Here is a 14,500-nt window from a genome sequence, read left to right as displayed (position 1 = left end):
GCCCCCAAGCACTGCTGAGGGAGCCCTAGTGGCCCAGTGGACTCTGAGCACAACCAAGGTGATCCTGAACAGCACCACATCCCCAGGCTTAAGCACTGAGCCCAAGTTAGAATTAAATTCATTACACAAATTTTGTTTGTTTTTGGACCATACCTAGAGGCGCTCAGGGGTTATTCCCAACGGTGTGTTCAGGGGTCACTCCAGGGGTGCTGGGAATCAGGGCACCCAGTTCCAGAGGTAGAATCTCACCCTTTCTTTGACAAAGCATGAACACAGTCTTTTGAGTCATCTCTCAGCTCCTCATTATGCATATTGATGATAACTGATCGTTGTTTTAACATTGTATGCATTTTAACATTATAAATTCCTATATTTGCACCATACTTTGCAATTTCACTTTCTATTTCAGTGGAGAATACAGAGTAAAACCACTCAGAAATTCTTACTAAAGTTCCAGCATATTGTTGGGTAATTAAAAGAAATGGGAAGAGATCTACATTTAAAGACACCCGAAAGATCATAGGCTGATTCACCCCTTAAGAGCAGAAGGATTATATCTGGGAGTAGAGAAAATAAAAAAGAAAAATACTTCTTCTGTGTTCTGCCACCTGCTTCAAAGAGCATGTCACCTGCTCAACCATAAACTGTCTTATTTTTAGTGCTCAAACTCTACAATATCCAAACCAAAAAGATTTATGCACTGAGTGCTCTTGAGCTGGTATTATGAACTGCCAAACCCAAAATAACTGAATACCTGTCACTTTGAGTTTTTTCAAAACCTCTACTTCCGTTTCCCCCCAAAACCATACCATTCAGCTGCTAACTGGGCATAAAATAGTCTACCAGATTGTTTTTGTAATAATATTTAACTGATTATACAGAGAAGAGATTGCAAATTTGACATACTTATATCACCCTTTCTCTTACCTAACTGACAAACCCTTTGTGGGCAACCAAATATTATACGTTTTTATTCTTAAGACTTTTTTGCCATACAAGGCATACAACACTGTTTTCTACTATTAAGGCACTGGAGGAGAAACCCTGTCAACGAATATGTGCCTTCATAAAAATTAATTTAAGATGATTTCTGAAGTTACTGAAAAATCTGGCATAAAAAGCACATGTAAGTGAATCATCGTATTTCAGATCACGTGGGTGTGAATCTGAAAACAGAAGTGGATTGTAAGCAGAAACCACAAGCAAAACCATTGTTAAAATAACTTTTCATAGTTCCTACTCAGTGACTGGTGATAAAGATTAGACTCCATTACACAGATTCTTTCAAAATTTAAAGTTAAAATCTTTCTTCCTTCTGGGTATTTACCGAGATTTAAAAAGAATATATGGAAAGTTGAAGTAACTTCAGTAAAGTCTAATGACAAGAGGGCTGGGAGATAATGAGGAAAGAGTAAGAAAAAGATGAGAGAGTAGAGTAGCGTTCAAACTAGGAGTAAACAATCACAACTGATTAATACTACAGGAAGTACCAGTGTCTTTAATCTGCTCCAATGAATCACCAAGCTCAAACTATTCAATCACCTAGATTCTAACCAGTGCAGAAGCAGATTGCCCTGCATTAAAAGTGAGTAAATATTTTATAATTAGAAACATAAAAATCACCTCCCTACTTATATTGTCTATATATAAGTAGTATATCACATTGTCTCTGAAACACAATTCAGTTCAACTCTTTCTTTTTTCTGTCGGTGGCAGCTGTAATTTTCCATTGGCAAATGAATGACTTTAGATTATGTCCACTTACGTTTCCTTATTTTTCCTAAATCATTTATTATTATGAAAATAAATACGAAATTTTAAAAAAAAAATCACACACTGTTATTTCACCTTTCCATGAAATCACCTCAACAAGATCCAGGAAATAAGGTTCAAAGAAACAGGAAAGTCACTTCACACACCCAAAATTCCACAGTTTTCCCAGGAGCCCTACAAAGGTCACTCAATCATATATATTAAATTTCTGCACGGGAACTGACCAAATGCAGCCAACAAGTGTGGCTCTCGAGGGCCAGATTTTGAGCCTGCCAAGTACACTTCTGGTCTCTCCGCCCCTCCCCCACCTCTGTCCAGGCCAGAACACAAGATCAGTTAGTACAAACACACTCAGCCCACATTTGCAAGATGTTCCTCCCTTGTCACCCCCCACCCCCAGCGCTTCTACACTGCCAACTTCCAAGTCTCTGCTAATTCCAACACTCTGCTTCTATTCACAAACTCCCGCATATCCAGGCTGATAAAAGCAATCAATCATGCTGTCCATGTCCACAATGAATTCATGCCATTCATTCTTAGCTAAGCCCTCAGTATTACTGAGTAGTCCTTTGTCTGCCCTAGACTGACTCCCTCTTGAATTCTTCATTCTTCCCAACATTTTCCACACATCTCAAATTTCTTGACTTTTGAGAAGTCTAAAAGTCTAAAGTCTAAAACTCTAAGCCCACTTCTCCTCAGAAAATGTTATCACAAAATTCTCAGAGGTTTGGGCCATTAACAATCTCCGGTGCATATCACATTTTCTGTAGATTATCACCCATCCTTATCTCTCACCTGCATTTCAAAGAGAAAATTTCTCAGTTTTCCTAAGACTACTCTCTTCATCACAATCCTTCCCCAAATATTATCCTCTCAATTATATTCACCCTTCACCATTACCCTTTTTCATGGCCTTTCATATCTCTTTTTATTTGGCTTTCTTTCCAATCAGTTAACGGTGGCCATGCCAAAACTCCAACCACCATCAAAAAAAAATTTTTTTAATCTCTATATGCTTGCTTCTACCTTAATAAATTCAACTCTTCTTATCTTCCATAACTACCAAACACGACACTTTTTGAGCAATCCTTATGAACTGTCTTATTTTTCCCCCCAAATTTGGTTTTAATTCTTTCACTCTCATGCCCACCCATCAGTTTTGTGGCAGTGAACTTTTAGGATGTGAATAAAATCTCCAGTCTTTGCTAGTTATAAATTATTTTTTGGCCATCAGCTGGCTAGCATAGCTAGGAGTAACTTCCCTGAAACTCTTAACACATAGGCTAACAGATTCATCCTATGGTTTTATTTGATTTAAAAAGAAGATCCATGAATAAGCAAATTTTTGATGATGTCTAATATTATGTATTCCATATGTCAAATATTTCAACCATAACAATCTACCTTAACAAAATTTGGAGACTGTTGGAACTTTAAGAGATTCAGAGAGGAGTAAGTAAAAACCAATGACCTAAACAGACTCTCAAAGAGATAAAGTAGAGTTCCATCCTACTTTTGCCATTAATCTTACACTCATTTTCTCAATTCGACTCTTACTGCACTGTTCTAGGTTCTCTAGTCTTTTTTAGGATTTTATAATAATGGTGTCCCCTTAATTATTGCTTCACCTTTGATCCTAACTCCAAAGGCAACCTCTAAACTTGCACCATTTCTGTAAAACCACCAGTTTGGTCCTGTCCTTTCCCTTCTCAGTGACATTCAATGGATCACCTCTCCCCACAGGATATACAAAATTCTGAACATGCAAACCAGGGTCCTCCTCAAAATGGCTTTACCCTATATCTATAATTTTACCTTATTTTCTGCTCTTTCTGTAATGTAACTCAACACTACAGAATGTTCAGTATTTCACTAACAACTAAGTCCATATACTGGCGTAGTAGTAGTGAAATACTCACTATTCTGTAATAGCCTACCCCATTTCCCAGTTATCATTTTACATCACCTATCTCCAGAATTCAGTTCTACAACTATTCTTAGCCCAACTCGACTCAGAAGTTTCACTTGAGTGGCCAGCAGGATAATAGAGCAGGCAGGACTCTTGCCTGGCACGCAGCTGATCCAGGGTCAGTTCTCAGCACTCCATACGGTCCTCCCGAGCACTGCCAGGAATGATCATTGAATACGGAGCCAAAAATAAGTCTAAAGCACTGCCGGGATTGGTCGCGAGTTCTCATCCACGCCTTGCCATTATATTGTCTTGTATCTCTATGAGAACACCTAAAAATCAATCTTCTAGTATTACTGGTATTACAAGTAGATGTGTTTTCAAGGCTGGAGTGATGGCACAGTGGGTAGGGCGTTTGCCTTGCACGAGACCGACCCGGGTTCGCATCCCAGCAGCCCATATGGTCCCCTGAGCACCGCCAGGGGTGATTCCTGAGTGCATGGGCCAGGACTGACCCCTGTGCATCGCTGAGTGTGGCCCAAAAAGAAAATAAATAAATAAATAAAAGTAGATGTGTTTTCCCCTATTATCCTCCAAAGCCTCAGACTTCATTCATCAATCTATTTTTCTCCGTAGCTATCCTTCCTATAAAAAGGTTCAGTGTACCTGCAGGCGCACGTGGGTGGGGAAGAAAGAATATCAATACAGCATCTCAGTAAGATAGTACTTGATACATAATCGACCTGGGTTCTATCGCTGACAGCACGTATGGTCCCCAGCCACAACATCAAGAGTGATTTCTGAGCACAGAGCCAGGAGTAAGCCCTCGCACCACCAGGTATAGTCCGAACACTAAATAAACAGATAAGTAAACAATGTAAAGAGAAACCATAAGACTATGGTAGATATAAAAATCAGTGATGCAATTAAGCCTCTGTAAAAGGACTCTTAATTATAAACACAAACGGAAATGCTTTTTCTATTTCCATTCTCCAACCTGAGCCCAAACTATCCCCTTTTATTGCCATTTGCTACCCTGACTCAGACTGCTGTTCTCCACAGGGATGGAGTCTCTCTTTACTTATTTACTCCAAAAATATATGTTACAAGCAGAATTTAAGGTTAGTACTATTATCTGCTTACTCAAGATCACCTCCCTCATTTATTCCTTAACAGGTCTGCCATCAACTCAGCTCAAAACATGATATACCTTAAAACTTTTTTTTTTTTTCAGGGGCTGGAGCAATAGCACAGCGAGTAGGGTTTGCCTTGCACTCGGCTGACCCAGGTTCGATTCCCAGCATCCCATATGGTCCCCTGAACACCTCCAGGGATAATTCCTGAGTGCAGAGCCAGGAGTAGCACCTGTGCATCGCCGGCTGTGACCCAAAAAGAAAAAAAAAGCGTATTTTTTCACAACCTCAGACCAGAGAGTTCAGCCCCTCTTTCTTAAACATACAGGTTTAAATATTCCTTATATACTTGCTTCTTACCTCTTTCTTCCATCTCTTGTTTTTCCCCTGTTACTCTGTTCCCTTACCTATTTGCTTCCACTTCTCAACAAAGAAAACCTGAAAATGCCCTGCTGATAAGTCTTGCATTTTTATATATAAAATTATGAAATAATTATTAATTATTCCTTTAGACACAAAAGTAGGTCTGTGAGTTCAAGGTACTTGAAAATATCTTTAACTTTTCTCCCAAATCTAGACAAATCTCCTTGTTATTCCAGTTAATCCTGTCCTTTCTCAAAAAGATCCTATTGAACTTCATGTTGGTCTTGACTTTTTTTAATTTGGTTGTCAATATAATAAAAATATGCTTTTTAAAATCTATCACTGCAATCAATTACATTTAGTTTTAAAAAATTCCAATAATCTCCTGAAATTTATTATAGAACTAAATATAATTTATTAGTTCCTATAAAAAACTGTAAGTCAGTTCCAGAAATCCAACTTAAAAATCATCTTACAAATAACTTGTAAATAAATGACATTCTTTTTTTGTTGTTTCATTTTTTATTATTCCATAATGTTGGCATCTCCAAAGAGTAGGTTAGGAAGCTAGATCAAGAATATTTATTGACATAAAATGCCTGAACTCATTTTTGGAATGTAGAATAACATAATATGAGGCTAACACCCAAGGATAGCAGAGACAAGAGCCAAGAAGATCACTTCACAGTTGGAAGTCTGCTTCAGGAGCTGGGGGAGAAAGCAGCTGAAATAGAGAAGGGAATCACTGTCAATGATGGTTGGAGAGATTGCTCGGGATGGAAGATGTGTGCTGAAAGTAGATAAAGTACCAAACATGATGGCCTCTCAGTATCTGTATTGCAAATCCTAATGCCCCCAAATAGAGAGAGGTAAGAGGGAAACTGTCTGTCATAGAGGCAGAGGGAGGGGTGGCATGGGAGGAAGAGAGACACTTGGGGACATTGGTGGTGGAAAACGTACACTGGTATGAGGGATGAGTGTTCGATCACTGTATGACTGAAACCCAAGCATGAAGACTTTTAACTATCTCACGGTGATTAAATAAAAAAAAAAAAAGAAAAATATCTACTGAGGTAATACAAGTATTATCACTTATTATTATTGATATTTACTTACTAATTTTTAATTTCATTGATTTTTATTTTTATATTTTAAAATACTGACTGGGTAGTGGAGCCAATCAAGAATCAGGGACGCTGTCTCGTTTGCCAAGGCGTCAAAAATCAGATGGACCGGTCACGTAATGCGATACGGAGATGACTGCTGCACTAGAGCTGTTATAGACTGGACTTCACGGGACGACAAAAGACCTCGTGGCTGACCACCAACAAGATGGTCAGATTTCTTTGTCAAAACCCTGAATGAACGGTTTGAGGCTCCTCCTGTTCCTGGAGCAAGCAGATACCACTGGGCTACACTAGCATGTGACAGGGACGAATGGAGATATTACTGGTGCTCGCTCAAGCAAATCGAAGATCAACGGGATGGCAAGGGAAGTAAAAATACTGACAAAAATTTTGTACTTGGGTCAACAGTATTATTTTAAAAAGGGTAGTCAGGACCACACCTGGCAGTGCTCGGGGCTTTTTCTTGGTTCTGTACTTATGGATCTTCCTGGCAGTGCTCAGGGTACCATTTGCAGTACTAGACACAGAACCTGGGCTGGCTGTGTGTAAGGCAAGTACCTTAACACCTATATTATATACTATTTTGAAAAGGAACACTTATAGGATGAAAACTATGACTTTTTTTTTATTGTATCACCATGTGGAAAGTTACAAAGCTTTCAGTCTTAAGTCTCAATTTACACAATGCTCAAAGACCCATCCCTTCATCAGTGCACATATTCCACCACCAAAAACCACAGTAAACCTCCCCCCCACCCCCCAGCTCCCCAGTCCCCTACCACACTTGTGTAGCTGATAAATTTCATGTTACTTTCTCTTTACTTTGATTATATTCAATATCTCAACAAAAAACTCACTATTATTGTTTGGAGCCCCCTCCCCCCGCCAAAGTCAGACCTGCTGGAAAGGAAGCAACCGGAGTGCCCAAAAACAGATGACTCGTTAAAGAAACTTTGGTACATTTACACAATGGGATACTATGCAGCTGTTAAAAAAGATGAAGTCATGAAATTTGCATGTAAGTGGATCAACATGGAAACTATCATGTTGAGTGAAATGAGTCAGAAAGAAAGAGACAGACATAGAAAGATTGCACTCATCTGTGGAATATAATGTAGCAGAGAGGTACGAACTAGCAATGATGCAACTTCTGGCATAAATTCCTCTGGACTTAGTTACTAAAATACTAAAATATAGACATCCAAAACCTCGCGGCCGCTATTGTGGCCACACGACTTCATATCTCTTCATTCTCAGCAATGGAAAACTATGACCTATTTTTACTAATTATGGTATGTGATAAATATTAAGAAGAGGCCAGAAAGAAGGTCAAAGAGTGGGAACACCTGCCTTGCCATGTTCAACTCCCTGCACCACATTGTATACCAGTATCACCTCATGTGGCCATGATGGCCCCCAGCATCACTGGACTTAAGTATATCAGATCTTCCTAGTAGGGTCAGTATCACCTGAAGAGACCCTCTGAGTTCCTGAGCACTGCTTCAAAGACATCCTAAAAAGCATTCTGAGGAGAGCATTCATACTGAACAAACATGAACTTATATGACTGAGAGGCTAGAGCAATAGCACAGTGGGTAGTGTGTTTGCCTTACACACGGCCAAACCCACCAGGAGTAATTCCTGAGTGCAGAGCCAGGAGAAGCCCTGTGCATCACTGGATATGACCCAAAAAGTTAAAACAAAAAAAAGTATACGATCGAAAGCTTAATACTGAAAAGGGGACTTTTCCTAAGTTTTGTGAAGTTTTTCTCTTCAAAACAGGTAATAAATCTTTGAGTGTATCAGTAAAATATGTCTTTCTCCAGATAACAATCTCTAATCTACAGATAACGATCTCTAATACACTGATTTACAAAGTTCCAGCATATCCAGATTTTATTTAAATTTCAAATTTGTGAGTTTTACACACAGAGAGTCGTTTATGTAGATGAGGTAGAGCTACACATGCAATGGAGAGCGAGCAGTGTCCCCCAACACATCACTACTGACATTCTGGGCTGGCAATTCTGTCACAGGAGCAATGGGGGAGGCTGACCTCTGCATACATTGTGAAATGCACCTACTTCCTTCCTGTTAGGATCACCCGTCATGACCCCAGACTGTGCCAAATATCTCCTGGAGGGCAACAGACCCCAAGGGGTCCCTCTTTAAGAAAGAGAAGCTGGTCCAACACAACACACCTTGAGAACTATCAGACTTAATTAAAAGGATCAAATACAATAACAACAGATGAATACGGCTGCTACATAAATATGTTTTAATAAAATAAACAGGCGTCCCACAAAAGGGAATCTGATTAGCCATTATAAACTCCTGACAACTCAGCTAAGCTTCTAAGTCAAAGCTCTTCTTACATAATTTCACCATGAAGCTTTTTCTCCCCAGCCTCTATTTTAAATTATTTTTAATTAACTTCACTGGCATTTTGCATCCTGCTATGAAAAGTCCGCCTAATAGTCTCAAAGGACTCTCCCAAGAGAAAAGAGTGCATTAAATCACACATTATCACATTAAAGTACATTCCAGCACTCACAGTCCAACTGTCTAAATCTTGGCAAATGCAATGGAGTGGGAGGTGGGGGGGTGAGAGAAAAACAGGAACAGTTTCAAATGATGCACACTACCCAAAGCCTATTATCTCTGACGCATCCATCTGTATGGAAAAGCTGTATTGATTCTCTCCTCCAACCGCATTTATCACAATGACATGTATTCTGCAATTTGTGCTTCCACCCTCATTCCTGCTCACTGGGTATGAGACCTTATGCAAGTCACTTACATTTTTTAGATGTCCTTCTATAATAAAGTGAGTCAGTTTAACTAAACTATCTCTCAACGTCCTACTCGTGGCATGCCACATTTTTTCAACGAAGCACTTAATTAAAAGGCTCTTTTGACCAGATGAATTCTAGTAACAACTGCACCACTAAGTAAATACCTAAACTGTCAATGTTATTTGAAAACATAATGAATTTTGTGATACTTCATTAACGAAAAAGAAAGAAGGAAAAGTATGACCATTAGAAAGTAATGTATACACCATCTATTCCGTTAAAAATAATAAATAGTCAAGAGACTGGGGAGAAAATACAGTGGTTAAAGTGCCTGCCTTCCTTGCACACAGCAGACCCACGTTCGACTCCCAGCATCCCATACAGACCCATAAGCCTGCTAGGAGTGTCCCCTGAACATAGTCGGGAGTAACCCCTGAGCATAGCAGGTAGGGCCCAAAAACCAAAAGAAGAAAGAATAGTCAAAATTTGCCTTCACCTAAAAAATGCTTAGACACAAACACTTTGCAGGAGAAACAAACCAAATCACTCTTCCATAAATTAATCATCACTGTATCACTGTCATCCCATTGTTCATCGATTTACTCAAGCAGGTGCCAGTAATGTCTCCATTAGTCCCAGCCCTGAGATTTGAGCAGGCTCTCCTTACTCGTCTTTCCTAATGCTGCCTATTGGAGGGTCTTTCAGGGTCAGGGGAATGAGACCCATTATTGTTACTGTTTTTGGCACACCGAATACACCACAGGGAGCTTGCCAGGCTCTGCTGTATAGATGTACTCTTTTTTAAATTTTTTTTTTGTATTTAGGCCACACACAGTGATGCTCAGGGGCTACTGCAGTAATCACTCCAGGCGGTGCTCTGGGGACCATATGGGATAAACAAGGAAACTGTTTCGCATCATATACAATTTCTGGTTTCTGAATCAGAGATTACAAATCAGCTGCACAGCAGTAAATTCAAGCCTATAGGTGTAGGTGTTTTGTTTGACCTGGACAAAAACTGCATTTACTTATTTGGAAACCTTTAAAAAGGGAAAGAAACACTAAAAAGAAATCAAAAAAATTTTCAGTAGTTTGTGGAATATTGGAAAATGTTAACCAAAGTAGCAACAATAAACTAGAACTGAGAAATACTATCTCCTAAATCTGGATTGTCATCAATTCCCAATTTCCTTTACTCTTGACCCTCTATCATCTATACCAGCCTGAGCATATGCTTCATGGTTAGGTGTAAAAGACTTTTATTTGGTTTGGGTGTCACACCCAATGGTGCTCTGGACATACTCCTTGCTCTGTGATCAAGGCCCACTCGTGGTAGTACTCAAGGGACCACAGAGAACAGGGGTTGGCTGCGTGCAAGAAAACATTCTGTTACTGTATTATCTCCCCAGCCCGTTAAAAGAAGTTATTTTGGTTTGGTTTGGTTTGGTTTGGTTTTTCTATTTGGGAGTCACACAGCCATGCTCAGGGATTACTCCTGACTGAAAGTCAGGAAACACTCCTTAAATGGTTTGGAGGACCATAGTGATGCCAGAGATCAAATCTGGGTCAGCTACATGCAAGGCAAATTCCCTACTTGTTGGACTATGTCTTTGGCCCTACACATGATAGTTAATGCTTTCAAAGCAATAAGATTTTGCATGTTGGAGCACAAAAAAAAAAAATGGGCAGAAGTTTTTAAAAGGTGTTATGAAGCCTCAGTAGGGCACACCTACATCACTTTGAACACTGGTGAATAGAATGTAGTTTCTACCTACCTACCTAAAAGGACATAGCAGGGAATTCTGGGCTTGATGGACATTTTAGACTAAAACTTTCCTAGAGTTAGTTCCAAGTTCCAAATTCCATGGCTCAGTGTAGATAGCACATCACAACACAGAAAAATGTTTAAGTTATGGTAAATGTCTGATTGCACATCTAACTTATTGTACATTTAACTTTTCAGTGAAAGACTTGATCTTTTCCTTCCTTTTCATGGAAATATTTTTATTGACTTATTAACTTCTTTAAGCTAACCTATTAACTTCTATACGACATTCCATTTCTCCCTTACTTATTTCAGTATTTAGATGAAGAATCAACAAACTCAGCAAAAGATACTACTATTACTGCATTCTTTTAAAAATGATGTCAAAGAATCCAGAGGCAAGGAAGAAGATAAAAGTACTTGAGGAAGACCTTATGACAGACTGGGGGACAGGCAAACCTTCTTCACTAAAGCCTTTACCCGGAAGCCAACCAAACTGTGGACAGCTGTTAACTTTTGAAGTTTATTCCCTACCCACTTTAATCACTCATATACATAGATGTCTACATGTATACATGTACACATATATGCACATGATATGTATACTGCATTATGAAACCTGACTATATCGAGACACGATATTTTAACAAAATTCTGAGTGCTTTTAGATAAATATTTAATACAAAAACAATATAATGACACATTACTAAAGTCAAGTCAATTTTCAGGTAAAATACAACTTAGATAAAGCGTTTTCACACTGCCAAGAACACATTTAGACTACTCTTTTGGTTCTCTTTCAGAACACTCCAGATGCACAGTATCTTAAAAGTCAAATCGCATGATACCATGTAAGTCTGCACCTCTACTGTAAGTGCTGGCTTGAGTTTTCAAAATATATACTGGTAGGGTATATCTTATAAACATCAACTGTTTCCAAAGTCATTGTTTTTCCAGTGTGATGGATGTTGGTCGGTGACATAAGCATTAACTCAAAAACTGTGATTAACAGCTCAGCTGTGGCTTAGAAAGCCCATCCACTTGTCCACTGAGGGCATGCCTAATGACAGAAAAATGACAGTATGGACAAAACAATGTGCACAACATGGTCTGCAGGGATGGGGGTGATGTTTATCACTTGTGATTTTTTTTCGTTTCGAAAATAATGAGTCACCATTCAGAGACAATAGATAATAATAAACATAATTCAGTTTAACAGCCCTGGAGGCCAGGACCTTGGAATTTAACCAGGAGCCAGGGGGCGAGTTTTTTGCTTTAAACCATTTGTAGGTAGACACTGCATTAACTTGTTTCCCCACTTTACCCTGCCTTAAAAAAGAATCCCAAGCTCACTACGTAATAGCTAAACTAAAAAGGCTATCAGTAGATACTAATAATTACTGTAAGCAACACACGCTTACAATCAAGACTATGAACCGAGGCTTCTGAGCCCTGGAAAATGATTTCATTTTCACCAGTCTCAGACTTCGTAAGTCAGAGCAGTACTTAGAAGACTGGGGCCTCGGCTTGCTGTCACCAGAGGAAACCAAGCGTGGTACCTTGAAGAGAAGAAAAGCACGATCGGACTTGTTTACAAGCTTGTGCAGAAGTTTCTTAAAAACAAGAGTATTTTCTTCATTGGCTGCAAGTGTTTGCACTTTGGAAGAACACAAGGCGCTCATTCATTCTTGGAAAGTGTTTCTTCTAAAGCATGTTTGGGGTTTGGGTTTTGGAGGGATTTTTTTTTTTTTTGGTTGTCTTTTTTTTTTTTTCCGGTTCAAAACAAAAGTTATTGAAAACGTATGCAAGAGCCATTCCAAACACGGCTGGTTTCAGAAACCCTGGCTTCTCAGCTGAGCCTGGGCACAGAGGAGCGCGAGACACAGAGAGAGAGAGAGAGGGAGGGAGAGAATCGAGGGCGCGTGCTCCTCCGGGGAGCGGCAGCGAACTGCAAGAAGACAGGACTTGAAATTGCAGCACAGAGCTTTGCAACCCCCGTCTGAGTTGCAGCAGCCCTCACCCCCCCACCCCGCCCCCACCCACCCCCGCCCCAAATGCGGAGGCTGGAGAAAGCAGCAAGTTTGTCCACCAGTCTCCGCCGCCACGGGCAGGGGGGAGAGGTGGAGAGAGGGGCCCCGGGGTTCCCGCCCTCTTCATCCTGTTGTTGATCCAGGACAGGAATCCTGGAGAACTCGCTCGAGTCATGCTAACTATGCAAAAGTTCGCCCCAGCGCCGAGGCAGGAATCCGTCCTGCAGCACCACCGTCCTCCCGGCCTCCTTCACCCCCGCCCCGGGCAGTGCCCCGGCTGAACTGAATGCCACCAGGCCCTCCCCACCACCAACGATCGCAGCTCGCCGGCGCGCACTCACCCTGGGTCGGGGCCCCCAGCCGGCCGCCGCCTCTCGCCGGGGCCGCGCAGGGCTGCCCCGCCGCTGGCCCGGGAGCGGCCGCGTCGCCCGCGCTGGACATGGGCCGCTCCGGTGCCCGCGCGCCCGCCGCCGGCCGCGCTCACTGCCCCGCGGGCGGACGTGCCAGGGAGCTGCTGCTGCTAAGCGCGGGCTGCGGGGAACCGACGGCTTCTGGCGGAAGAGAGAGAGACACAGAGAGAGAGAGAAAAATTTTTAAAAAAGTGTTTTCGGAGAAGAGCACACTCCACCACCCCCGGCGGGACGGTCCCTCCCCCTCCGCTTCCCTCCCAGAAGCAAACCCCACCCCGGGGAAGTTGTGATTTGAAACTGGCGAGGAAAACTGTTCCCGGGAAGTGGACGGCAGCACTGCTGCGCCGTGCCAGGGCCCGCGGGTGGCAGAGCGGCGGTACTGGGGAAGGGGGTAGGATGGGGATGGGAGGAAGGAAAAGTGTGGGTGCGTGGGTGGGTGGGGGCGGGGGGGCGGGGAATCAAGGGTAAGAGAGCAAAAGCCCAAGAGCTCACTACCTACCTGGGCATCCCCCCAACTCTCTCCCTGCTCCTCCGCGTTGGTCCCCCGGAAAGTTAGAAGAGAGGCTGGAGCAGCCGCCGCATCTCGCCCCGGCACGTCCCGGCCGCCTCCCCCGGGCTCAGCCCAGACTCCGCCGCAGTGACTGCAAGGACGCGGCGGCGGCGGCTCTGACTTTGCGCTCTCCGCCCCCTCTTTCCAGCCAGCTCACCCGGGCCAGTTCCCCCGCCGCCGGGACTTTCCCCCCCACCCGCTACCCGGGGGCCGCACGTCCCCTGCCACCGCGCCGCCGCTCCTGAAACACTTCTCCCTCAGTGGCTCCTTGTCATCATATCCGGACTGGGGAGGCCTCGAACTCCTGGCGAGAGGCTGGGGGCGGTGCCGCTGGGATTCCGGCCTCGTGCTCTCTCGCCCCCTGGGCCCCGGCTGGGTCAGGAGGCCGAAGTCCAGCTAACCTGGCGGACTTGGCGAGGCAGCCCAGGCTCTTCCGAGGATTGGAAAAGAAGGTCGCTTGGTTCCTGGTTTGCTGGACCTGAAAAGTCCCGGTCACCTCTTTGAACTTCTGTTCCCAACCCTGCCCCAAATCTGCAAGACTCTCGCAAAAGTGCCCTAAATTAGGAAGGAGAAACAAAGGACACGAATATTAAGAATATTTCCTGGTGACTTGCAGTGCAGGACTCAGATCTTGACTCCTGATTG

At 42.4% G+C, this 14,500-nt stretch overlaps 1 protein-coding gene across 1 annotated transcript in view; it reads right to left on the bottom strand.

Annotated features, from left to right (window-relative positions):
- The window catches only part of MDFIC (MyoD family inhibitor domain containing), a 95,509-nt gene extending 81,453 nt beyond the window's left edge, over positions 1–14,056 (bottom strand). Inside the window, exons 1-2 of the mRNA XM_055138216.1 lie at positions 13,805–14,056; positions 13,237–13,446 (exon numbers count right to left, since the gene is read on the bottom strand). Of these exons, the coding sequence (XP_054994191.1) occupies positions 13,237–13,336 (100 nt within the window). The 5' untranslated portion in view covers positions 13,337–13,446; positions 13,805–14,056. The remainder of the gene's footprint in view (positions 1–13,236; positions 13,447–13,804) is intronic.
- Between the last annotated feature and the right edge of the window lie 444 nt (positions 14,057–14,500).

The sequence above is a fragment of the Sorex araneus genome, chromosome 1 (assembly GCF_027595985.1).
Source record: "Sorex araneus isolate mSorAra2 chromosome 1, mSorAra2.pri, whole genome shotgun sequence".
NCBI classification, from domain to species: Eukaryota; Metazoa; Chordata; class Mammalia; order Eulipotyphla; family Soricidae; genus Sorex; species Sorex araneus.
The sequence above is the reverse complement of the archived record's forward strand: the minus strand, read 5'-3'. Positions and strand labels throughout refer to the sequence as shown.